Consider the following 26,166-nt stretch of genomic DNA (forward strand, 5'->3'; position numbering starts at 1 on the left):
ACTAAGGATCCTGAGGAAGTAGGATACTAAGATATCGAGGAGGTCGTAAAGAAGAAGGACAATAACTGTGGCTTCCGGGGAAGGTGAAGAACCCAAGACCTGAGGCAGCCGTTGATTCTATGTATGCTCCGGGTCTCTCAGTCCACCATTCCTCTTCGGGGTCCCCGACTTGACGCTAATCCACTTTGGGACCCCGACACCCCGCTTGATCGCTCTAAGCCGCAGTATGACTCAACGCGCATACTCCTGGGGTACTTCCCAAGCCATACAATTTACTATGGAGATCCAGGTACCCGAAAGTCTCGTTTACTGGAAGAAAATTCCACGTCCTCCTGATCTCTTTATAGTACGGAGTATAAAAATTCTTGGATGTTGAACCTTGGAATGATGTACATTACTTCCAAAAGCTCCACTCTCTATGATGCAAAAAGATATCTCTTTTCCGAATTGCTCAAGGTTCAGAGGCTGTGTTGCATAGCCCGGCTGGAATTGCACTAAAGCATACTTGGATAATATAGCACGTGAATATCTACAAATCCGACATATGTATGTTGTAGTCGGCTTAGGATCCAAGAAAGTATGCAAAAAGAATGCATTATTATACATCTGGGCAATGTGAAAATAATGAATCTCGATCAATTGACTTTTAAGCCACAGTTCTTTTAAGGGTCTTGTCCACCGGTTGACCCACTGCGTATGAGACAGCTTTTCTCGGAACCTCGGCGAAAATTCTTTTTTTTTTTAAAAAAAACGAAGAAGCTTTAATTATTATTAGCTCTAGTTAGCTAGCAACTAGTCATATACACAGACCAACCTTTGATCTGGGATAAGATGCACTGCATTAGGGCTGGTATAAAATGATATAAAAATGGATATTCTGCCATGTTGACCGACAAAGCTTGGCTGATATAGGATGTCAAGGTGAATGTCCAGAAGTATTATAGTAATTGAAAAAAAAAGAAATGTACATTGAAGTATAGACTCATATATGTTATATTATCTGTGATACTAGGTTTTCTCTTTTGCGACATATATTATGGTACACCCGTGGACAGTCAGTATCGTGATGTGCCGTGGAGAAAGATCCAGCTTAGGTAAGGTCTAGAACTCCCCCAATCCACCTGGGGCATATCGAGATGTCCCCAAACGAGGTTGCTTGAGAAATCCTGGCTTCTCCAGATCTCATTGATATTCTCATTTATTATTGACCGTGCTACTTACTCAACCTCTTCCAATTTTGGTTTCTTCGCTTCTTCAACCCCTGAGCAAATTTACCCCTCCATCCCCCACCGACAAACAGCTGTCCAGATCCACCTTCGGTTCTGTTGTGGGGAGGGTCGAGATTGATCAACTGATTGGCGGCAAATGTTTCGAGAGAAAAAATAGGAAAAAATAGCCCCCGAGTACCTACCTAGGTAAACCACGGTCTACACAGTCAGCAGCCCCCGTCGGACCGCTGAACCGTCTGGAAAATCAATCACGTCACGTTGTCATTCTTCCCGACCATGGCCGCTGCATTCGACGAGGAAGACCTCGCTATCCCCCTCCCCTCCGACCGTGATCGTCCGCGTGAACGTGCTAGGCCTTCCGCCTCCAACACCTCCGCCATGGCAATGCCCGCGCCCTCGAGGCCGACCGGCAAGATCGAGGACCCATTGCAATCACCGTCGACTACCCGAGACATGCAACGCCTCGACCAGTACCAGACTATAAGGGTCTTGGGCGAGGGTTCCTTTGGCAAGGTAAAGCTTGCTATTCACCAGCCAAGTGGACGTCAAGTTGCTCTGAAGATCATCTCACGACGTAAACTACTCTCTCGAGATATGGTTGGGCGTGTGGAGCGAGAAATCCAGTACTTGCAGTTGCTACGACACCCTCACATCATTAAATTGTACAGTTTCGATCCAAAGTGCCATTAGGTTTTCAGTTGGCTGACCAGTTATCTTCTAGGTATACGGTGATTGCGACCAAGTCCGATATTGTGATGGTGCTGGAGTACGCAGAGAGGGAGTTGTTCGATTATCTCGTGAGGAAGGGAAGATGTGGTGACGACGAAGCCCGGAAATTTTTCCAGCAAATCATTTGCGCTGTGGAATACTGCCACCGACACAAGATTGTACACCGTGACTTGAAGCCCGAGAACCTGCTCATCGACAACCAGAAGAATGTTAAGATTGCGGATTTCGGGTTGAGTAATATTATGACGGATGGCAACTTCCTCAAGACCAGCTGCGGTAGCCCGAACTACGCTGCTCCAGAGGTCATCTCCGGAAAGCTCTACGCCGGTCCCGAGGTCGATGTGTGGAGTTGTGGTGTTATTCTATATGTGTTGTTGGTGGGCCGATTGCCTTTCGATGATGACTACATCCCAGCCCTTTTCAAGAAGATTGCAGCGGGCACCTTCCACATACCGGGATATATCTCATCCGGGGCAGCTCGTTTGATTCGGGCAATGCTCCAAGTTCACCCCGTCCACCGCATTACCATCCCTGAGATCAGATTGGACCCATGGTTCACTAAAGGTCTCCCCCAGTACCTGGAACCGCCACGAGAGGAGTTCATCGCCCCAGGGGCGGACTCGAAGAAGGTTGATTCAGCAAAGCTTGATATGGCAAAGCCTCCACCAGTCCAGCACAAAATTCATCGAATTGCGGTTTCCAAGCTCGAACGAAGCATGGGATATGGCCGAGAGGATATCGAAGAGGCATTGAGACAATCGGAACCCAGCGCGATCAAGGATGCCTTCTCTATCGTCGTTGAGAATGAGATGATGCAAACCAATTGTAAGACCCGAAATACTTAATTAACCTACATCTCTGCTAACGATACCAGCACCCACGGAGGATAATTTGTTAGCTCAAAATGTCCAGAAAGGAGCTGCACCTTCATCTGCGGATCGGACTCCTGTGCCTCGTCCTCAAGGATCCCCTGCACCCACCATGAACAGGACCGCCAGTGCATCGCGCCGGATGGCCTCGGAAGATCCACAGCAATCAGAATCCGAGGAAGAAGCTCGCGTTAGCCACGTCCGGATCCTCCCTACTAGCTTACCATATGTTCACGACCAACTCATGGAACAACGTGAACGAGATAAAAGAGCTCGCAACGAAATGCTCGAGCAGCGTCGCCAAGAATCCGCCCACCTTGACCGAGAGGGACATGGATCTGCCTATCGTGACATGTCTCCCGAAGAACAGGCCGCCACGGCCCGTGCATTGAAGCCCCACGCACGCAGTGTCGTCGACTTGGACAAGTTGCGATTCGAGCCGCCAACAGGCCAACCCCTCGAAAAACAGCCAAAGCGGAGCCGCAAATGGCAGTTTGGTATTCGATCCCGAAACCAGCCATATGAGGCCATGCTGTATCTGTACCGGGCAATTGCTGCCCAGGGTGGATTGTGGGATATTCAACCTGTGGAATCAGGTATGTTTCCACTCATTACCCATTTTGAGCTCATTCTTACATTCTCTAGGCACCAATATCGGCCCCGACGCGACCCCCTCCCCTGATAAGCCCAAACCATTGCAGAGCAAATACCCCGACCTCCCATCCGACTACTACATTCCCAAGGACCCATGGTTTATTCGTGCACGCCTACTGAAAGAAGGCATCAAGGCCCCTGGGGCCTCCACCAGTGTTTACAATAGCCGCAGCGACCTCGAAGAACTGCGCCGCCGCTTCAACATCTCGGGGATCTCTGCGCCAACAGAAGACAAGGGCAGAGACCTCCAGTCCTCCGTACCCGACAGCGGTCTTACGAGCGGGGCCTCCTCTGTCAATGGACCAAGCGGACTCCCGCACATCACATACGGTGTTTGGGTCTTCCTTGACATCCAGCTTTACCAACTCGAAGAAAACAATTACATGGTTGATTTCAAATGCGATGGCTACCAGAACGTGATCCGCGCCGACGGTGACACCGAATGGCATCCCATCAGCAAGCGCTTCAAGAACAAGGAGAAGGAGGTGACCAGCCCTTACCCCTTCCTTGATGTGGCGTCTGATCTCGTCGCCCAGCTGGCTGTGGCAAGCTAGATCAGTCTGTTATCTGAGACCTTATTTTGGCTTTTGTTCATACAAAAACTACCATGATAATTACCTTACATTAATTTTTTATTCATATTGCCTGGGTGGTTGCATAGGAGCTTTTTGTTTCTGCTGCATTTCGGTGTCTTTCCAGCAAGCGAGTCGTATTGTTGCGGGTTCTATCTACATTGTACGGAGTATGTGTCTCACATTTTTTCTTTTTTTTCCCTTTCTCATGCAAATATTCGTTCAATTGACTTTTCTTTGCTTAGCTGAGTACATAAATATGTATCTAGGTGGTCTTTTGATGAAGCTACAAATGGGATCTGAGACGCTAGATTTACGAATATCGTTGAAATAGCCTTAAACCGTCGAGGTGACTCCCATGGATCAGCATAACACTATCTGATGTTTACCAAGGTACCTAGGTAGAATTAATCAAGACAGCCAGTTATTGACCAAGTCTCACAAGGCAATTAAATTGAATCAATTGTATTGAGTACAGTGCTATCAAATTCTAGCCATATCTGTTGAATGCACCAAAACTGTTCAACTCTTCAGCACCGTGGCATGTGTTGTTTCTTTCTTGCTTGTTCCTTTACTCTTCCTCCTCCAAGTCCCCATCCAAGTCTTCATAAATCTTCAGCTAGTCTTTCGCTCCATATCTGAAACACAATGAACATGGGGATTGAAATCACCCGCAGGGCATCATGGCCTGATACCAATGTGGACCAGCATGAACAGGACAATATCTTCGTTCACCGATCATATGCGTAGGCTGTAGGTTAACATAAGCCCTTGAGTCTGTGGTGATTGTGCCTCTTTCCAATCAATCTGGAAGTTTTTCAATCTTTCTTCTTCGAATTCGAATTGGATTCATCGACCACAAGGCATACTTAAACATTGTATTGACGAGTCCATTCAATACCCCGCCGAGCTCAGCTTGTCACTGGAATATGCTGGCAAGGCAATAATCTGTCAAGACTTCTTTTTTGATTTCGTTTTCAATCCTTTTTTTTCTTTTCTTTTTGATATGCTCATTGATTGTTATCATCAGAAAGTAGATTGGCGAGTCGACGGAAAGCTATTTGTCGTCATCCTTGCCCGGCTCACCATCCTTGCCGGGCTTCTTGATAGAACCCTGGCTAGAGATACGGTCTAAGGCCTTGATATAGACCCGTTCGCTGCGTCGCCGCTGGCTCTCGGACTGGCCACGGTTGGTCCCAGCCCTGCCGATGTGGGGTTGCATATGCGAGAGATTGGCCGCAGCAGTCTCAATCGCGGAAGTGGACTCGCAGCGTTGTTCCGGACAGGGTGTTGTGTTGTTAGTCGCAAAGTCGCCGTTTGTCGGCTGAGTTGATTCAGCTCGAGCATTGGCGTCACGGGTATCCTGGATTTCTCCAATGATATGTCCCCCTCCGGAAATCCTCTGCTCCGACTCATAGTCTTTGATATCCCTTTCTTTCATGGGACGGTTAGTGGCAGATCGCTGCCGAAGCGCAGCCTCCTTAACCCATGGCTTGAAATGGGGGAGGATTTCAACATCGGGGAAACGAACAGTGCTAGCACGCAGGCGTAGGGTGTCTCGGTTGGTGGGTTTAGCGATACGTCCCTTTCGGCCGTTAGAAGATGCACCTCGACGAGGGCTTCCTGGTGCACTCGGGGACTTGGGAATATGATTGAACTGGTGTTGCGCTCTTTCTCGATTTCGCAGCCTGACCATGTGGTTACGCACCAGTTCGATGATATGGCGGATTTCTTGAAATGTCTTGCCGTGACCAACGTGTTGGCGAAGCCAGTCTGGGACCGGGGCGATGATGGCAGTTGGATGCTTACGGCCTGGGGAGCGAGTAACGACGCCCGAAGACTTGTTCTCTTGGTCTTGGGCCTGGCCGGCAGAGGGAGTAATCTCGTTCTGATTAGAGGTCCCGGTGGTGGGTGCGCCGTCGGCTTCACGTCCGACACGCATTTGCTCTCGGCGGCGGAGGATGAGTTCGAAACTCTCCACTCCATCCCAGTTCTCCATTCGGCTCAGTGATTCTAATAGGAGGTCACACTGCGTAAACGGCCATTGGTCTGCGCGATACCGAGCACGCTGGTAGTGCTTTCGACAATAATGAACCCAGACGCCGAGTGGGAACAGCTTGGTAACGGCCTTGTTTCTGCCAAACACGTGCGAAACGACCTTTCGGTAGTGCATTCCATCGGGTGAGGGATGCATTCGGCATGGAGCAGCAAATTCACATAGATGATCCTCGTCGTTGTCGTTGGTATTTTCCTCTTGTTTGTTGGCCGGGGGTCTTTCGGGTCTCGAGTCACACGCCTGCACTTGTTGCTGCTGGTCGTGGAGGTATTCATACGATTTGCCGTCATTGAAAGGGCAAATCTGCTGAGGAGAGTCCCTTAGGTGGTCCAGTGCACGACCACGACCACAACCACGCTGGGTGTTGTTCGAAGATAGTGTCGGGGAGGAGCTAGGTAGGATTTGAGGAATCAGGTCATTGATTCCGGGGGGGACATATATCTCCCGAGGATAGTGATTGAATCCCATATTTGGAACTCTTGGTACTTCTCGAGATTCGGGAAGGTCAACGGGTTGAATTGGGCGGCGAGGACTTCTGCTGCGAGCCCGTTCTTGCCCTCGTGCATGGTCAGTTCGTTCCAGTCTATCCCGGTATGGATTGGCGCGATCAGCGGCACTCCTGAGCTGCACTCCCCGGATGGGATCATAAATAGGATAAGATCCATTTGCGTTGGTGAAACGGGAACCAAGTGGCTGTGCTGTGCCGTATTGGCGGGGAGGACTAGATAGAGGACTGGAATTGATTGTGTCCAGAGGTATCAATGGTGAAGTATGTGGGGGGGGAGAGAAGTAGCGACAGGGGTGGGTTTCCCTGGTGAATTGTTTGACCGGACCTATCGGGGCTAATATTTCGATTAGCTGACATCCTCACAGAATACCATGCTCTCGACACACAAGACGGGCTTGTATCGGGGCACACTTCATATATAGTGAACAAGGAACGGGAAGGCAAAGGAGTAATGAAAGGCTAAAACAAAGATAGGACGCCAGATAGAATAGGCTTGGATGCTAAATAGTGTTGCCAGGGGATATATCGTATACTCACGTTGAAACATGTTGGTTGGCATGGGTAGTGTTGCTAGGCCTAAGCTCTGTAAGTTAATAAATCCGATCTCAAGACAAACGTAAAAGACGTGTATATCAACATGTCATGGAAGGGAGGTCGAGCAATATTTTCAACTTATAAAATACCGGGTAGATTCTGGGGATGTTGCATATACATACACTTTCATGTCCTCCTCAGGGAGGTGGCCCCGATCGCCTGGGACGTCAGGGCCCTGGCCTTGCATGCTGGATGGAAGCTATGGTGCGAAACAAGACAAAGATAAAGGAAGATGGGAAAGTACGTTCTTGATAACGAACGTACCTAGGTGATGATTTCTGATAGCAAAGCCCCGTTGTCGATGATGCACGAGCTATCTGATAGTGAGAGAGGCTTCAGGTGTTGGGCGAAAATGGAAAGTAAAACAGCGTGGGGATAGGATAGAGGAGGAAGAGCAGTATCAGAATAGGATGGGCTTTTATAAGTTTGCAGGAAATTTCCTACAATGTTTGTACATGGTCGAATTCAGATGACTTTTCTCTTTATTGGATATCACTATCCTAATATCTATTAAGTGCATCGTGTGTGCTGTTCAGTAGCCAGATAACAAATTGGAATAGCCGAATCTCTACAATAGATTTACTGAGTATGACGGTGGTGCTTATGTCCACAGAGGCAGGATGCAGGCAGAGCCTTTGCTCTAAATCAATAGGGATCACCATATTCTATACGAAAGTGTAAAAGTTATGAGGTTGTGGCTCACGGCCTGGGCGTAATATCTCCATATATGACAGCATGATTGTGAAGAGACAACCACAGGCAGCCCGAGCTAACGGAATGGAACAAAATCCACTGGAGAAACCGGGATATCAGGGACACTTATAAGGCAGCGGTGAGGACTACTGTCAGACCACCGAGCGATTACATCAATGAACTTGTCAAACATAGTCTCAAGTCTACAGAAACACCCATCTAGTAGTAAGAGTCAAGGTGTCACTTTAAGGTATCATTTGTTATTCCTGTTATGTGTACATGATCAGAAGCTATATCCCCCGTAAATCAAATCCATAACGCCATCTTTGCCGGATATCAAGAGCAATGCAATCTGAAAACAAAAATCGAAAATAACGGCGAAATATGCCCACCAAGGGTCCAAAACAAACATAGCAGTACATAAGTCATCCATAAATGTGAAAAGAAAATCGTTTTACCTAGCGTAGCCCATTGACGCTGGTTGTCTTGGTACGTACTTTCGAACAGCCCCCCGGTTAGGGCTGCACGCCGCAGAGCCAATGTCAATCGTACTCAGCTCTCGACTCAGGGCATCCATGCGGATGTTTCCATTTGGATTGCCAGACATGACGGGATAGCCTGGGCTTCCTCCAGTGATTGGCACCTTGTTTGGAATCGGGGGACCTGGACTGTAGTCATACAGTGGCGTACGAGACCCCGGAGATGGCGAGACAGAGCCTCGAGAAGAGCGCGGCCGCTCAACCGAAGTGGGCGTGCTGTAGACCCGACTTTGCGTATAGCTGTCAGAGCGTTCACGCGCATAGTCCGGCCGAGCTGGAGTTCGAACCATTGATCCTGGACTCGCGTTCACATGGGTGGGTGTGTACTGGACTGAGCGATCCGACGGATAGGTAGTGGTCTCTGTTCTGAACCCGACGCGTGGCGGGCCTGTGCTGCGTGATGAGGGGGTGTCGTTGCCTCTGGAAGTTGGCCGGGACGAGTGCTTGAAGCGGATGATAACCTCGGGCTTGCGGTTCTTCCTTTCTGGTTCGGGCGCCCATGTATCAGTGGGAAGATGGTCAGAGGGGTCAATCTCACGACCATCATCCCCGATAATTGGGTGATCCATGTCTCGATGGGGTTCAGTCTTTCCACGTATCACGGCATCTCTAGCTTGCGAAGGCGAGTCGTATGCCGGGGAAGGATCTCGGCTGGGAGTGTGAGAGGCATTCGGGTTTAGAGAGATGTAGGAGTCGGGAGAGAAAGGGATTGAAGATCCACCACGGACGTCTGAAGAAGAGGGCCGCGGACTGACTGACTTCCGGGTCACAGCCCGCATATCAGGGCTGACAGATCCACCTCTGCTGGAAGTGGGTCTTTGTTCAATAGGTCGGGGGGATGTTCGCAGAGGGTAGACAGGAGCATCATAGTGGGCGGGTGCTGATACAGGAACTGGTTCAGGCGACTGGGAAATCATCATTTCATCATCCCAGTGGGTGCTGCGTTTGCGGACTGATCGCTCGAGTGCTGCTGCTCTCTCAGATGAGTCTTCCGGTTCATAACCTGCGACGAGGCTTGCGGGCATGGCTGGGGAGCTCCCCATTGACGAAGGCTCCTGATAACGATCTCGGTGAGACGCGGTAGATATGCTCGATGGCAGATGGGGAACTGAGGATCGAGAAGTAGATGGGGGTGTGTAGGATGCATAGGGGTGGGGCGATGTTTTCGGCGTAGGCAGCTGAGAGTGCGGCCTTTGTGACCGGTGTGCCGGTGGAGGAGGGGGCGGTCCATCATCATCTTCATCCTCTACCCGTGGTTGCATTCCGGCATACTCTGGGTGGTAGTTATGACCATGAGCAGTGATTTGTAGAGGTCGAACTCGGTGTGGATGGTACCGTGGGTCATCCACTGGCCCTAAAGAGGAAGGCATAAAGTCCGAAGCTGGTAACTCGTGTGCATGCGTTGCCCCATATGACATAGGGTCTGGATCGTATCGGGGTTGCTCTATTTGAGAGTAGAGATCTTGATGCGTGGAATGGTATGGCACTTGCTCATGTGGGTCTGCCTCGTACTGACTTTGCCTGGCGAGGCGATAGTCTCTCGAAGGTGGCTGATCATACTCGGGATGATTCCGCAGTTGCTGTTGCTGCTGCTGCAGCTGCAGTTGTTGTTGCTGCAGTTGTTGTTGCTGCAGTTCTTGTTCCTGCTGCTGGTATAGTAGACGCGAGTCATATGGGGTTTCAATAACTTCATTGGAGGCAGAAGGGAGTTCATGGGTGATTTGTCGGCGAAGAGGAGCAACAGCTGGGGTGTTCCATTCTTGAGTATAGTTATCGGTACCATCATACCCACCCCGGGAGGGGGCGGGACAGGAGAAGGTGCGCGGTAAGACGACGCATCGTAAGCAGGCTCTGAATGTCTCGGGGCGTAGGAGATGGCGTCCGGAGCACCAGATACGGTGTTTGAATGTTCAGGCAGGGCGGGTCTCGACGGGGCCGGGTGGTGAAGTGGAGGCGCAGAGTGGGCTTGTTCTAGAGGAGCTGGTCTTGCCGGGACCCCTGCAGGACCACTGGGCAAGGGTCGTCGCTTGACATCTTTCAATTGCCGAGGACCAGACAAGCCCGTACTGCTTGGAGTACTAAGGACTTTGCCTTGGACCCTGTCAGCAGCTTCTTGTCGGCGTCCAATCAGGACCTCGTCTTGTTGTCTGGTGTCGTAGTAGGTCATTTCAATTCGGATATCTCCTGCATATTTCCCACGGTATTGAAGTGGGTGCCAGTGATCATTCTGGCTTCCACCCGGAATGATCAAGCTTTGTAAATCGACCCACGTCTCGCCGATCATGTCTGTCTTCTTATCGTCATTGAACACGGAGACCTTTAGCTTAAAGTAATCGGGGGATTCATGGACGGTAAATCGGAGTTCCGAGTCCCTAGAGAAGTAAGCTTCAATTCCCACATCTATCAGGCCAAAAGCTTACCATCTAGGAGTTTGTCCTCCTCGCAAATCTGTTTGTGTTTTCTTTGCTTCCTTGCCCAATCGTGCTGCAGCATAGGGATTCTGCTTGCCCATGGTCTTTCGGTTTGGTAGGTTCTTGGCTCGGTCGATGATTGCGACCAAGGTGCCGATAATGGGGCCATCGACGGAGATGTCAGCGAAGATGCCCGCCGCATGGTTGACCTTGGAGATCTTCGACATTGTTGACCCAGTTTCTAATCACCAGGTGTATTGGATATAAACAGAAAAGAGCATTGAGCCAATGTCTAGGGAGAGGGGAAGAAGAAAAGAGAAAAGATACTCTTGGAATGTCCGATGTCCAGAGTATTGGAGGTGGCTGGGGTTGTATCAGATCTGGACTGTTGATTGGTTGTTACCCCTGGCGGTGTCTGGGTCGATTTACCATACCCGTGGATACACAAACCTTGCATCCGAGTAAACAAAGAGAAACTTGGAAACTACATACATATGTACACTGCTGAGTTGATACGGAGTATTCCGTATACCTCATAATTTCAAGATTGCTAATATTAACATCCTCATATATATTGCAATATATTGCATGATGCCATTCAAGTCCTCTCTTTAACCAACCCCAGCCAGGTATTCCACATGCAGTGGATCGCCGTCAGCTCGATCGGATCCCCAGCCACCACAGATTCAGAGATTTGCGCATTCCTAGTGGGACAGGGCGTAAACTGCCGACCATTGGGTCCAGACAAGATCGTCATCCCTCAATACTCCGTACTGTTGTTTGTGAATCCGGTTTCAGCTGCATTGGGGCTTCAATAAGCTGTCAAGCCGTCGCGGCTCCCCCACCTTTAGGGTTAGCTGCACCACGATGGATCTCCGTTTTCCCCCCACCGAATTGCCATAGCGACCACTCACAGTCCTAATCATTCCTGTGTATAATGTGAGTCGGATTTTGGGTATGCCTTTTTTTGGTACCGCAGGTCATACATTGGCAATATTAGTGAGACTGTCTTGTTCGCCTGCTCTGCACACATCATCCCCTACTGATTCCAGATACTTTTATAATCAACGATGTTGCCTGCCTCACTGCCTCAGTGGGTTCGTGGGGCAATCAATCCCTGCCAGGGTTACTATTATTAACATGACGAGATGGTCGAAATGTGGAAGCCTACGATGTACAACGTATATCCAGCAGGTTTCGGGTTTATCTTTAGGCGGGTCAATTGATGGAAAACGTTAGGCTTACTCGAGGAAAGATCTCTCGAGGTTGATTGACCATGATGGAGGTGACATATAAGAGCAAGCATCGATATGTACTGCGTACAGGATAGATTACCCGAAATGGAATCTGCGGGCGTCACCTGTCAATTCGGAAAATTATGTATGGTATGCAGATGCTCTGCCGAGGAAAGCTGAATGGCCCGGGGTTATTGTGCTTGTATCCTAATGGATAATCAGAGGTAGAGAAGTTGCAATGGCTCGAATCCGAGGATCTGAAAATATCGGTCTAGAGGAATCTTGTAAATTTCATTCGTACTCTGGACTCCTCTGATGGGGGATCCAGTCTAGGCTCTGGCTGTTGTCAGCGCATACCTTTGCCAGGTGATGCACAGCCAAAGATAAGAATGATGCCCGTGGATAATGCCAAGAGCCATATTTCTGCCGTGTGGCCTCAGGCTGAAATATTAAAAATTAATGCCTCAGGCAACAACAGCTACCGCCACCATTCCCGATTGGGCGAGACGAACTTTTTTGATCGGCAGAAAAAAAGATGGTCTTCATGAACTTCACGGTAGCACTCTAGTTGGCTCACCTTAACCACCCATTGCTCATCCCGGGTTGCCTACCTAACTAATACCCCCCGAACAACTACTGTTTATTCACCACTGCAATCATGGCGGCGCCCGTCCTGCCTCTGCAGCAGGTCAAGCTCGCCTCGTTACCCTCGACGCAGTTAACGCCCGAGCAACAATACTGGCGAACATTCAAAAACCCGCTCCTAATCCCGTCGCCGGCCAATGGACCGGTCAACCTCATCACTCAGCCTTCCGTTCCTTCCTCTGCTGCGGCATTCCCCTCTCTTACACAACCGCCCGATGTCTTCACCGTGACAACAGGCGCACGAGTTCAGATCTATTCGATTCGCACACGGAAACTCCTGCGGACACTCACACGGTTTGACGATACCGTGCGCGGTACTGACGTTCGTGCGGATGGACGTGTCTTGGTGACAGGTGACGACACCGGTACCGTGCAAGTTTTCGATGTTAAATCGCGCGCCATTCTGAAGACATGGAAGGACCACAAGCAGCCCGTGTGGGTGACCAAGTTCTCTCCCAGCGATCCTACCTCGGTCCTCACTGCCAGTGATGACCGTACAGTCCGGTTGTGGGACTTGCCGTCCCAAACTAGTGCGCGCACCTTTGTCGGCCACAGCGATTACGTACGTAGCGGTGCATTCATGCCTGGCTCGATGGCTTCTTCCGGTCTGGTGGTTTCGGGTTCTTACGATCGTACTGTTCGACTGTGGGATCCTCGAGTTGGAAACCGTGCCGCTATGACGTTCAAGATGGGTGCGCCGATCGAGACTATTCTGCCCATGCCCGCCGGAACTACAGTTCTGGCCGCGGCCGACAACAAGATTGCGGTGCTGGATATTGTGGCTGGTAAACCGCTACACATGATCCAGAGTCATCAAAAGACGGTCACTGCCCTTGCGCTAGCCTCCAATGGTGAGCGATTGCTGAGTGGTGCACTCGATGGACACATGAAGGTCTTTGAGACCACAGGGTGGAACCCCGTCTCCGGATCCAAATACCCGTCGCCCATTCTCTCTCTGCGCGCGATTACTTCCGGAACCGAATACGAGGATAAGCACATTGCTGTCGGTATGCAGTCAGGTCTTCTGTCTATCAAGACCCGACTGTCTGGCCAACAGAAGATCAAGGAGCGGGAGCGCCGGAAGGAAATGGCAGCCCTGCTGGAGGGTAAATTGGAGGAGCACGACCGCGAAGTCGCTAAGAAGAAGAAGACCCGTGGCTCTGGGTGGGAAAAGCGTCTACGTGGACGCGATTTCATCGGAGAAGGTGTGGAGATTGTCATTGAGGGCCAGGACCGCAAGAAGCGGAAGAGAGAGCAGCCTTGGGAGAACGATCTCCGCAAGGCACGCTACTCTGTTGCGTTGGACCAGGTCCTCACCTCAGCCGACAAGACTGCGCAACTTACTCTACTTACGGCCCTGCGCCACCGCTCCGCCCTCCGCGCCTCTCTGAAGGACCGTGATGAGGTCAGCCTCCAGCCCGTCCTGCAGTGGGTTCACAAGAACATCCGTGAACCCCGCTTGGTCGATCTCAGCGTCGAGGTCGCCATGAACCTTCTTGATATCTACTCTGGAAACCTGGGCCAGTCCGCACAGGTCGACAAGATGGTGGAGCGTCTGCACCGCCGGGTGCGCGATGAAGTGGAGATGGCCCAACAAGCGTGGCAAACGAAAGGAATGCTTGACATGTTGAAGGCAACCTGATCTGACGGCCTTGAATCGCAACTTGGAGTTCGGGGTGTCTGGGATTCGCACACTTGGTGTATATGGCGGGCCATCTTTTGTACAGGATTTGCATAAAGAATAAAAGTCAAACTATTTACCATTATGGACCGTAACATCATTCATTCGTATTCTGACTGTGTATCAAGTATTCAACTTTGAGAACCCACCAGCAGGCGGCTGCAGCCAATTCCGCTCATCATAATCCCACCCCTGTGCGCCCTCAATAACATGGAAGGTATAGGCATACCGACTATTCAGGCTGGTATTCTTCTCGCTCTTATGCAAAACATTCCCATGAATGAGCACAAGCGATCCAGCCTTAATATCAAGAATCTCCAGATCCTCATCTGTAGCCTCGGAACTCTTCTCCTCTTCCATGCCTTTGGGGAGTGAAGGCCCCTGATTCTCAATAAACTCGGTCCCAGCTCCATTCTCCTTCCTCACGAACCTTCTAGCAATGTGACCACCCTTCCTTCTCGTATGCGACCCCTTGTACATACCTAGTGTCCCATTCGCCGGTCCCGCATCTTGCAGTGCATACCACCAGCCTACGGCAGAAGGCGGATCCGTATACAAAAACTCCGAATCGCGATGGGACGGCACAGCCCCACCAATCGAGGGCTGCTTACAGATAACCATACTCTGCAGCACGCGGGGATCGGCGAATCCCAAGGACCGCGCGACAGCAGCGTTCCGCTCGTTGAGTGATATGGCCTTGAAGGGAGGCGACAAGGTATGCAGCGAATGACCGATCTTGTTGACGGCGCGGTTTTTGGGCTTTAGTAGCGCGGCCCGGCCGGTTAAAGGATCCGGCTCGGTTCCGAACGCGTCTGGCTCGAAAAAGAAGCGAATCTTGTCGCCTGAGTTCAGGAAGTAGTCGTCGCCTACATGGTCGGCGGTTTCGTCGCCCGTTGTAAACTGGGTGAGGGGGTGGGATTCGAGGGGGAACTCCTCGAGGAGTTTGTTTGTCTCGGCGAGGAGACCGGTGACCTCGGTTGGGGTGAGGTAGTCGGGGAGGACGAGGTACCCGTTCTCCTTGAAGGAGGCAATTTGAGCTTCGGTAAGTCCAGTCATGAGGTGTGTTGTGTTCCAGAGTTGGAGATGGGTTGGTTTCGATGTTGAAAAGCGGGGGAGAGGTGATAAGCCATTTTGATACGCCCAGTAATTTATCTAGGGCTTCATCCGTGCACGTGGCATCTATGGATAATGCCTACACGCTCGATATATGCTCTGTTTCCCCGGCTCAGTTCTCGTGGGGTATCTCCAGACCCCTCGGTGACACCGATGGGCCTTTGCCTCTTCCATAGAGGCTAGTTGCCTCAGGAGGCAATGATGCAAGCGGCAAGTTAAGCTTGCCACAGGACAGGACAAGACGAACTATATAAACATACATATGTATCGAAATTGAGCAGGTTGAAACTTCGAAAGAAATCATTACAATTTCTACAGTGCCGATGCCAACATTTCACAGAGCAGCTTCTACAAGCAAACCGACATTAAAAAAGCTCGCAAAGGTTTAGTATCAACCTTCCATTGCCCAACTAAACAAACTCAACTGCAAAAAACTCCAAGTGGACCAGATCGCCGTTTTACTCTCCCACATCCCACCGAGCGCTACCGTTCACCACGATGTCCGACTCTTTCACAAGTTCCTCGTACTACTACAGTTCCACAACCAACGGCAGCGACGGCAAGACTACAACCGGACACAGATATTCGACAACATCATACACCGAACCCGACGGCACAACAATCGTACGTACCGCCCAGCAAGATTTAGGCCAACCTGCAGTCGTTGAAGAGCGGCGCTACGACAGCACAGGTCAGGAACAGCTGGCTTTACCAGAGCCCACGGGTGTTACCTCTGCAGGTGGAGTACGGCGCATCACCGAGCTAGATGACGATGTTTCAGATTCCAAAAATTACGCGTCCGAAGATTCCACGCGCAATGTCCTGGCTGATATTGGGGGTGCGGCGGCTCAGCTCTTGGATGGGGACGGCGAGGACGATTCGTCTAATTTGGTTTCTTCGCCGCTGGGGTCTAGGGTTTATGACCCCGTGACCGGCTCTTATAATGACCAACCCGAGTATGATATCGGCGGGGTTACTAGGCGTCACAAGGAGATGAGGGATGCTGGTGGTCGGAGACTCGGACGGGATGTGGATTTTGCTGCGGATGGCCTCTCGTCTTCGGCAAGGGAGAACCGCCCGTATGAGGATCCTAGTACAGGCACCAGGCTGCGGAGAGAGAGTGACGTGGATATTAGGAACTTACTCTAGGGTGAGTGGATTGGTAAATATTTGCATTTGCTTATGGTAAGTAATTGCACTCGCTTATTGCTATATATAAAGTCAAAAATGATATATCTGGTGAGTTCTTCATGCATATGTCGTGAAGGATATCATGAGATCGTAAAACCGAAAATTTCACTCCAATGTATGTCTAGTCACGTAGACGCAAACGCCCCTCTGACCAGCGGCTACGCGCCTTCTCCCACCATTTCGGGATGTCGTAGGACCAGTGGCAAAGCATACCAGCAATGAAGCCAATCGCATCATTTTTGAACCCTACCAGCAATCCCACAGTGACCATCATGACAGTCCAGCGGCGACTGCGTTCTTCATCAGTGAGAACAGGGCCAATATGCTCCCCCAAATTTGACAAAAGTCCAGCACCGGTCTGGCCGAGGTCCCGAGCACCAGTGGTGTTGAGGCTCTCGCCCACGCTAAGCAGCTCCGCGCCAGCTGCAATAACCATCACGCCGAGAAAGGCGGCAGGGAAGCGCTTCAGAAGGTCAACCAAGGTCTCTCCGAAGAGAAGGCCGATGAGAAGTTTCAACAGGCCGAGGAAGATCACACTTGCTCCTGAGCGAGCTCCGAACCGATACTGCGCTGCAAGGCCACCAGATCCATGGCAGACGGGCATAGCACCAAACCAGCATCCAATTAAGTTCATGCCGGCCACGCTCAGCCCGATGTGGGTGATGGATGGAGTGCGCACGTTCGGCAGCAGATCATTCGCCAAGTGGACGACCGCCACAATGGAGTTGAGCGTGGTAAGAGGAATTTGACCAATACCAGCATCCACAGCACCGACACGCCATTGAAGCGGGGTCGGAACCAGAACAAAAGGATGCCACACCTCGAAACCGGGCATATGCCCCACCAATGCAGTCCGAATAATAGCAAACACCAGACCCAGCACTAACACAACCATTGCATAGGGTACTCGGCGATAAATATTGGTGAGCAGAAGCGCAACAAATGCAGCGACTGCCCAGATACGGTTATCAGCCCAGGAGGGACTGATCCAGCCCAAGGGTTGCAGCATGCTGGTACAGGCTGCGATAATCAGGGATAATCCCGCCCCGACTTGGATACCCTTGATAACCGGAATGGGAATTACACTGGCAAACCAGTGCAAGATACCCGTCAAGCTGAAGACAAGGATACAGGCGCCGACGAAGATCCCCGCCGCAGCGATCGTGCCATTTGAGAAACTACGCGCGATGGCCACTGCGGCGATGGCCTTCATCGGCTGAACTGGTAGCGGAATACCAAAAAACACACCCGTTAGAATATTGAAAATCCCCGAGAAGATCAATGTGCTGGTGAGGGAGACGGTGCCGTTGACAGCTAGCGCAATCGCGATAGGCAGAAATGTACCTAGATCGCCAAGCGAGCCTGAGATCTCGGAGACATATTGTCGCTTGAACGTGCGTAGATTATATGCGTTGATTTCGCGTAGTGACTGGATTGCCATGGTGAGATGATATCTTTGAGCTTACGTAGAGGAAGAGAGGGGAGCCAAGCTTCCCAGGTTGTTTTACTCAGATCGGATCCCGCCGATCTTCCCCGCCCGTTGATGTCAAGTCGAATCCTGTTTCAATTTGACCTGTCACTTGATTTATGTAATTTCTTGTCAAGATTCTAGACAAGAATAGTCGGCTACTTATTATTATTTTTTGATAGTTTTATATGGTAGTCTTCTCAGATCGTCTTTCTTAGTGGTCTCTTCACGCGGTCTCTTTAGATATCTGTATGGATATTTTCTCCCCCTTCTCAGTTTGTTAAGTACAACATAGACCTGCGGAAAAAGGCTTAAATTATGAAAACTAGTAGAGTAGTAGAGTATTTACATTCAGCGTCCCAGGTGCTCGAAAGCATCTCAAAACAGACTGATGCTCTTTCTATGCCTCGATGTCTTAATTTCGCCCTGGAAATATTTTTTCGTCGCAACAATTCGGAAGTGCTGACTTCGTTCTTTATTCTATGTCTGAGTTGGTATATTTGCTTTTGTCGGTTTAATTGCCTTTTTTGGCTCTCGAATCACGATATCGAAGCTTAACTTGGGGATTGCTAAGATGACTTTTGCAACTCCAACTACCTCCACACCTAACAGCCATTTGTCAACTCCATCTTTTCCGGAGATACATATGTACTGTTCCCAACCCCAACGAGCTCTTCGGTAACTGGCTTCCCACTGTTCCGTTGGGTTGTCTACTTTCAGCTTGCTTTCTCACTCGAGTTCAATATTCGCAGCGGCGATGTGAAAGGCACAACTTTGCATGCACAATGAACACCCTAGGTTCTATTTCAAATCATTTAGGCTCATTCTGCCCTTTGATTTCGATTTATCAACCATGTAGATGTAACCCTGTATGATCTCTCTATCCACGATTTTTAGGCTGTGTTATTGACTCGGTTTTGCAAGGCAAGCCTTGCAATTAGATCCTGCACTTGGCTCTTGTTATGGACTTAGCTTATAAAATTGATCACTTTACCCTTGTATTTGTTATGTGTCGGTTCTTTGGACAAAAAGTGCAGTCAATTCAAAATACTAGAGATGGGGAGAGAAGGAAGAGAGGGGAGGGGGTTATCCCGCTGGAAGGTATATAAATGTAGCAAACCCACTTCGTCAAACCATGCAAACAACAAAGAACGACCCTTAAGCATGTGATAGCATGTGATAGCTAGCATGTGATCATATGCAAAATCACAACATTATTTCGCGAGACTAACGGTGTACTAGTTACATACATGGTTAGCTAGTCCACGGGTGGTCCACCGAGTGCCCCTATTTATTAATTTGGTACTATAGATAGCGTCACGGCGAGATCAATAGTCTATCGAAAACGGTATTTTGTTTAGAGGGAACATTCCAGCGTGGATGGCATACCGGGGTAATCTGTGCTCCACCAGGTAAAGATGCGGATCAAAAAGTGGCGATATGCGACCTTGGAAGCAAACATTGGAACCATCCAGATGCACAAGATCCGGCACATCAGGGTGCATTGTACAATACAACCGTCCTCGTGTACGGAGTACAAAGTATTTAGTTCCGGTATAACGGGTTCGGGACATTGTAAATATGGGACCTATTAGAACGTCAGAATTTTGTTTCAAAAGCAAACGCGCCGATGTGTTCCCGAGCCGATACAGGACCAATCTGACCGAATTTTCATCCGAACCCTGGATCTGGAGACTTTTCATAAGAAAAATTGTGGATCAATAAAGGAGAATCTAGAAGAAATGTGGGGCGGGAAGATTTCAGATCCTCGCAAGCTCTACTCGGTACGGGAGTAGGCTAGGACATAATTAGACTTATGTACATACATAAGGACTAGTGCATCCAGCGATGTACCGGTCCATGGGTGCCTAACCTAAAATCGGAGGGACCGGGGGCTCGGGATCTTCAATATCCGTTTTCCCGGGCCGAGGGTCCAAGAAAGTCCCGCTGACTCAGCACGAGGCTTACTGATTTTAAGTTTGCATAGCGTCAATGATAGCGTAGGGCAGTGGAGGATACAGTTGTGGCGACTTGCCCAGATTGATTTGGTGTCAACTCACCCAATCATTGCTCCCGGATCATACCAAGGCACATCCACTCATATATTTCCTCAATTGCCTTCAATTGCGCCGACCCCCGACGGCGATCCACAGTTACGTTTCAATGTAAAAATGTCATCCAAAAACGGAAATGGCCACAGTGCCCAAGACTTAAATATCTAATCATTCCCCTCCCCCTTTGAATGATTTTCCATTATAATTTGTTTTCGAATCTCTGTCCAAATATCCCTGTGCTCCTTGCCCATTCTTTCTCGGCACGATGACGTCCGAGACAAGCTCCTCCTTCAGGGAAAAGGATGGACCAACTCCACCTCATACCGGAGATGCATCAACTCTCGACGAGTCTCCTATGGCATTCATCGACCAAGTCGATGTTGAGACCCTCACCAGAATAGCCACTCAACGGTCTCGCCGACAATCGACCCCTGGAACCACAGATACCCTAGCAGTCCTCGCTGCACAGGATCCATCTCTCGACCCCCAATCTGGAAAGTTCAATTTGCAAAAATGGCTCAAAGCGGCGTTCAACGAGCTCAACCGGGATGGCTCCTCGGGACACACATCAGACGTCGTTTTCAAACAACTCAATGTATATGGATCGGGCGCTGCGCTCCAGTTCCAAGATACAGTCACATCGACCCTGACTGCCCCTTTTCGGTTGCCCCAAATCATTCGTGAATCACACTCTCCTCAAAGGCGAATCCTCAAGGACTTCAATGGCATTTTGAAAAGTGGCGAGCTGTTGCTTGTGCTTGGTCGGCCAGGTGCCGGCTGTAGTACACTTCTGAAGTCCATGACTGGAGAGCTGCATGGTTTGAGTATGGATAAGGAGAGTGTCATTCATTACAATGGTAAAACTCGAGCTCCAACATTCTACAATAGAGCTAACAGTCACTAGGAATTTCTCAATCTCGCATGATAAAAGAGTTCAAGGGTGAGCTAGTATACAACCAAGAGGTACAGTCCCAACATCGACCACGCTAATGAAAACATTGCTAACTTTGAATTGTATAGGTTGACAGACACTTTCCGAACTTGACTGTCGGTCAGACTCTAGAGTTTGCAGCTGCAACACGAACTCCCGCCCAACGGTTCCAAGGCATGTCGCGCACAGAATTCGCCAAATACATGGCTCAGATCATCATGGCTGTCTTTGGACTCAGTCACACATATAACACGCGCGTCGGAGATGATTTCATCCGTGGTGTTTCGGGTGGTGAGCGAAAGCGTGTCAGTATTGCAGAGATGGCCCTGGCTCATGCTCCAATCGCTGCCTGGGACAACTCTACTCGAGGATTGGATTCCGCCACGGCATTGAAGTTTGTCGAGGCTTTGCGACTGTCCTCGGATATCACTGGCTCGTGTCATGCGGTCGCTGCTTATCAGGCAAGTCAAAGCATCTACGATGTATTTGACAAGGTGATTGTACTTTACGAAGGCCACCAAATCTTCTTTGGACCTGCTGCCGCAGCCAAGTCCTACTTTGAAAACCAAGGCTGGGATTGTCCGACTCGACAGACCACTGGAGATTTCCTCACTTCGATTACAAATCCTCAGGAGCGGCAAGCTAAGCCCGGCATGGAGAATCGTGTTCCCCGTACGCCTGAGGACTTTGAGGCCGCATGGCTTAAGTCACCTGAATACAAGCAATTGATGTTTGAAACTGCTGAATATGAAGGACAAAATCCCGTTGGAAATGATGTGCAAGCCGTCGCTGATCTCCAGCAATGGAAGCGTGGCGCCCAGGCCAAACACACCCGGCCCAAGTCTCCATACATCATCAGTGTTCCTATGCAAATCAAACTCAACACCATTCGCGCCTATCAACGACTCTGGAACGATGCTGCCGCAACCATCGCTACGGTGGGCACTAATATTATCATGGCTCTGATCATCGGATCAGTCTTCTACGGGACTCCGGATGCAACTGCAGGGTTTACGTCAAAAGGTGCAACTCTGTTCTTTGCCGTCCTTCTCAATGCCCTCACAGCAATGTCCGAAATCAACAGTCTCTACTCACAACGGCCAATTGTCGAAAAACATGCCTCATTTGCCTTTTATCATCCCGCCACGGAAGCCATTGCTGGTGTGCTCAGTGATATACCAGTTAAGTTTGCATTGGCTGTCGTGTTTAACATCATCCTATACTTCCTGGCCGGTCTGAAACGAGAAGCATCCAACTTCTTCCTCTACTTCCTCATCACTCTCATCATCACGTTCGTCATGAGTGCAGTCTTCCGCACATTAGCCGCTGTCACCAAAACTATCTCACAGGCAATGGGTCTGGCAGGTGTCATGATTCTGATCCTCGTTGTTTACACCGGTTTTGTCCTCCCTGTTCCGTCTATGCATCCTTGGTTCGAATGGCTTCATTATCTCAATCCGATCTACTACGCCTTCGAGATACTGATTGCCAACGAGTTCCATGGTCGCGAGTTCCCTTGCTCATCATATGTTCCCGCATACGCCGACCTATCAGGCAATGCATTCAGTTGCACTGCGGCTGGTTCGGTCGCAGGATCTAGAACAGTCAACGGTGACCGGTACATTGAATTGAACTACTCCTACAGCTACAGCCACGTCTGGCGAAACTTTGGTATCCTGATAGCCTTCTTGGTCGGTTTCATGATGATCTACTTTGTCGCAACCGAGCTGAACTCCGCTACTACAAGTACCGCCGAAGCTCTGGTCTTCCGTCGCGGTCATGAGCCTGCCCGTTTCCGCCAAGGCCACAAGTCTGGATCCGATGTTGAAAGCACCGAGCCATCTAAAGCTCAGCCTGCTGCGGATACAGACGACCAGGGAATGGGTGCTATCCAGGCTCAGACCGATACCTTCACTTGGCGCGATGTGTCCTATGATATTGAGATTAAGGGCGAGCCACGTCGTCTCTTGGATAATGTTTCTGGTTGGGTCAAGCCTGGAACCCTGACTGCACTCATGGGTGTCAGTGGCGCTGGTAAGACGACCTTGCTTGATGTACTGGCACACCGCACATCGATGGGTGTTATCACTGGTGATATGTTTGTCAATGGTCGTGAATTGGATCAGAGTTTCCAGAGGAAGACAGGTTATGTTCAGCAGCAGGATCTTCACCTCGATACTGCTACTGTGCGTGAGTCTCTGCGATTCAGTGCTATGTTGCGTCAGCCAGCCTCTGTCTCGACTAAGGAGAAGCACGACTATGTCGAGGATGTGATCAGAATGTTGAAGATGGAGGAGTTTGCCGAAGCCATTGTTGGTGTCCCTGGTGAGGGTCTGAACGTCGAACAGCGCAAGTTGTTGACTATCGGCGTCGAATTGGCCGCCAAACCCAAGCTGCTTCTCTTTTTGGATGAGCCTACCAGGCAAGTACCCCATGCAACAAATTCTCACACCTTCCAAATGCTAACTGTGTCTTAGTGGTCTCGACTCTCAGAGCTCTTGGGCTATTTGTTCATTCCTTCGCAAGCTTGCCGAGCACGGCCAAGCAGTTCTTTGCACAATCCATCAACCTAGCGCTATGCTCTTCCAACAATTCGATCAGCTACTGTTCCTTGCCCGAGGCGGTAAGACTGTGTACTTTGGTCCGGTCGGAGACAACTCTAGCACAATGCTCGAGTACTTCGAAGCCAACGGTGCGCGTAAGTGTGAGGACAGCGAGAACCCAGCTGAATACATGCTGGGCATTGTCAACGCTGGTCAGAATAACAAGGGCCAGGACTGGTTCGACGTGTGGAAGCAGAGCAATGAAAGCAAGCAGGTCCAGACTGAACTCGAGCGAATTCATAAAGAAAAGGAAAATGAACCCCCGGCCACCGATGATTCAACACAAAGTCACTCTGAATTCGCCATGCCGTTCTGGTTCCAAATGACCCAGGTCACATCCCGCGTGTTCCAGCAATACTGGCGCATGCCATCCTACATTCTGGCGAAATGGGGACTTGGAATTGTCTCTGGTCTGTTCATTGGTTTCTCTTTCTACGGTGCCAAAACGTCGCTGCAAGGCATGCAGACCGTCATCTACTCTCTCTTCATGATTTGTACAATCTTCTCATCATTGGCGCAACAGGTATGCTCAACCCAGAATCCAAGCAAATGAACATACACTAATTTCACTAGATCATGCCCGTGTTCGTCAGCCAGCGATCGCTCTACGAGGGACGTGAACGTCCCAGCAAATCCTACTCCTGGAAAGCTTTCCTCATCGCAAACATCATTGTTGAGGTCCCCTTCATGGTCGTCATGGGTATATTGACCTACGGCTCCTACTTCTATGCTGTCGTTGGAATCCCCGATTCGCTGACCCAGGGAACCGTCCTCCTGTTCTGCATTGTCTTCTTCATCTACGCCAGCACCTTCACCCACATGGTCATTGCTGGTCTACCAGACGAAACAACCGCCAGTGCAGTAGTCGTTCTTCTCTTCGCGATGTCTCTTACGTTCTGCGGTGTGATGCAGCCCCCATCTGCTCTTCCCGGCTTCTGGATCTTCATGTACCGTGTCTCGCCATTTACATACTGGATCGGCGGCATGGCTGGCACACAGCTTCACAATCGCCAGGTGGTATGCTCGACCGCCGAACTATCCATCTTCGATCCGCCCTCGGGCCAGACTTGCGGACAGTACCTCATGAAATATGTCACCGCCGCTGGCGGTCAGTTGATGAATCCCGAGGCTACGAGCGATTGCAGTTACTGCTCTCTCCAAGTTGCGGATCAGTACCTGGGCACGGCCGGTATCTTCTATTCTGAAAGGTGGCGCAACTTCGGTATCATGTGGGCATTCATTGCTTTCAATATTTTCGTCGCTACTATCATGTACTATCTTGTCCGCGTGAAGCGGTGGAGCAGTGCGGATATAAAGGAATCAGTCAACAAACTCATTCCTGGGAAGAAATCGAAGGGTGGCAACTAAATTTTGTCACTACCTTCTTGCTAATATTTATCATTCTTTGTCTATATTTCCTTGCTATTTTTTGTTGATTTTTTTGTCCTTTCGTCCAATGCCTTTTGGGCCATCCACCAACCTTCCTGTTTATCTCTCTTATATTTTGTTCCTTTTTGAGTCTCTCGTGCTGTGCTGCACAAAGAGACATATTGTTCTAATAGACTACATACATACATATATATATATATATATTACTATATATTACTTCAAGATACTACTCCACCCAAGTACCTACTGCAACCGTGAAGCTATCCTGCAACCAAGTTTCTTCATATCGAACATCACCATCAAAGCCATGCTCACCATCCCGAATAGTAAAAACAATATTATCACCACTAGTCCGACCTTCCAAAACCGGTCGCATGCGCACAATGAATTTTCGACAGTTCTCCATCGCAGGGCTATAGATGGCGTAATCGGACATATTTACATCTTTGTGGAGCATATAATATGGGTTTGAACAAGCCACAGGGAAATTAACACGAAAGATCACCTGACAACCGCTAATATAGATATCACACATCCTAGTGCTTACTTGGTTTGACTCTAGTAGACTACAGTTCCTACCTAGGTAGATATGTATAGCTTGACACGTGCGATCTACCACAGACCGTACCATGGTATTCGAGATCTCAAAGTCCATGACATATAATCATTGCCGCTACGCCGATATGTTGAATCGCGTATGTAACTAGAGTCCTGGGCAAGCAAGCAGAACAGGCTATATAGCTCACATAAAAACTATGATACCTACTGGTATCAAAAAGGGTTGAAGTAAGCAAGCCAGGAAATTAAAGTTCATTCATTCCGTCCTATAGTCGTTGTCAATAGGTGTCAAGGTGCCTTCCCGATTCAGAAGGTGTGGTGTTTTCCCCCAACATATAAATACCCTCATTGTCATACTTCTCCTCCTTCCCTCTTTCGATCTCTTCAAGTGTTTCTTATCTTACATGGGGCTTCGACACCAGACTCACCTGGAACGATGGAGGA

General features: G+C 49.7%; 9 protein-coding genes across 9 annotated transcripts; 4 read left to right on the forward strand and 5 right to left on the reverse strand.

Annotated features, from left to right (window-relative positions):
* Window positions 1-1,505: 1,505 nt before the first annotated feature.
* N7471_008270 (serine/threonine-protein kinase) lies at window positions 1,506-4,035 on the forward strand (the record flags this gene model as incomplete). The annotated part of the gene is made up of 4 exons (XM_057280989.1): window positions 1,506-1,891; window positions 1,951-2,783; window positions 2,833-3,423; window positions 3,473-4,035. 4 exons carry the CDS (start codon window positions 1,506-1,508, stop codon window positions 4,033-4,035), a joined length of 2,373 nt encoding a protein of 790 aa, XP_057135249.1.
* A 1,075-nt stretch (window positions 4,036-5,110) lies between these two features.
* Window positions 5,111-7,164, reverse strand: N7471_008271 (putative pathogenicity factor; the record flags this gene model as incomplete). Its single annotated transcript, XM_057280990.1, has 2 exons — window positions 5,111-6,951; window positions 7,155-7,164. The coding sequence occupies 2 exons, from the start codon at window positions 7,162-7,164 to the stop codon at window positions 5,111-5,113; spliced, it is 1,851 nt and encodes a 616-aa protein (XP_057135250.1).
* A 1,194-nt stretch (window positions 7,165-8,358) lies between these two features.
* Window positions 8,359-11,081, reverse strand: N7471_008272 (uncharacterized protein; the record flags this gene model as incomplete). Its single annotated transcript, XM_057280991.1, has 3 exons — window positions 8,359-10,041; window positions 10,236-10,815; window positions 10,864-11,081. 3 exons carry the CDS (start codon window positions 11,079-11,081, stop codon window positions 8,359-8,361), a joined length of 2,481 nt encoding a protein of 826 aa, XP_057135251.1.
* Window positions 11,082-12,747: 1,666 nt separating this feature from the next.
* On the forward strand, window positions 12,748-14,376 carry N7471_008273 (snoRNA-binding rRNA-processing protein UTP15; the record flags this gene model as incomplete). Its single annotated transcript, XM_057280992.1, has 1 exon — window positions 12,748-14,376. The coding sequence occupies one exon, from the start codon at window positions 12,748-12,750 to the stop codon at window positions 14,374-14,376; it is 1,629 nt and encodes a 542-aa protein (XP_057135252.1).
* A 162-nt stretch (window positions 14,377-14,538) lies between these two features.
* On the reverse strand, window positions 14,539-15,471 carry N7471_008274 (phytanoyl-CoA dioxygenase family protein; the record flags this gene model as incomplete). The annotated part of the gene is made up of 1 exon (XM_057280993.1): window positions 14,539-15,471. One exon carries the CDS (start codon window positions 15,469-15,471, stop codon window positions 14,539-14,541), a length of 933 nt encoding a protein of 310 aa, XP_057135253.1.
* Window positions 15,472-16,026: 555 nt separating this feature from the next.
* N7471_008275 (uncharacterized protein) lies at window positions 16,027-16,677 on the forward strand (the record flags this gene model as incomplete). Its single annotated transcript, XM_057280994.1, has 1 exon — window positions 16,027-16,677. The coding sequence occupies one exon, from the start codon at window positions 16,027-16,029 to the stop codon at window positions 16,675-16,677; it is 651 nt and encodes a 216-aa protein (XP_057135254.1).
* Window positions 16,678-16,840: 163 nt separating this feature from the next.
* On the reverse strand, window positions 16,841-18,160 carry N7471_008276 (putative sulfate/molybdate transporter; the record flags this gene model as incomplete). Its single annotated transcript, XM_057280995.1, has 1 exon — window positions 16,841-18,160. The coding sequence occupies one exon, from the start codon at window positions 18,158-18,160 to the stop codon at window positions 16,841-16,843; it is 1,320 nt and encodes a 439-aa protein (XP_057135255.1).
* A 2,346-nt stretch (window positions 18,161-20,506) lies between these two features.
* On the forward strand, window positions 20,507-25,143 carry N7471_008277 (putative ABC multidrug transporter; the record flags this gene model as incomplete). Its single annotated transcript, XM_057280996.1, has 5 exons — window positions 20,507-21,098; window positions 21,146-21,204; window positions 21,262-23,594; window positions 23,650-24,298; window positions 24,349-25,143. The coding sequence occupies 5 exons, from the start codon at window positions 20,507-20,509 to the stop codon at window positions 25,141-25,143; spliced, it is 4,428 nt and encodes a 1,475-aa protein (XP_057135256.1).
* A 247-nt stretch (window positions 25,144-25,390) lies between these two features.
* Window positions 25,391-25,600, reverse strand: N7471_008278 (uncharacterized protein; the record flags this gene model as incomplete). Its single annotated transcript, XM_057280997.1, has 1 exon — window positions 25,391-25,600. The coding sequence occupies one exon, from the start codon at window positions 25,598-25,600 to the stop codon at window positions 25,391-25,393; it is 210 nt and encodes a 69-aa protein (XP_057135257.1).
* Between the last annotated feature and the right edge of the window lie 566 nt (window positions 25,601-26,166).

The sequence above is a fragment of the Penicillium samsonianum genome (genome assembly GCF_028829775.1).
Source record: "Penicillium samsonianum strain IBT 33392 chromosome Unknown utg000004l_segment0_segment0, whole genome shotgun sequence".
Classification (NCBI taxonomy): Eukaryota; Fungi; Ascomycota; class Eurotiomycetes; order Eurotiales; family Aspergillaceae; genus Penicillium; species Penicillium samsonianum.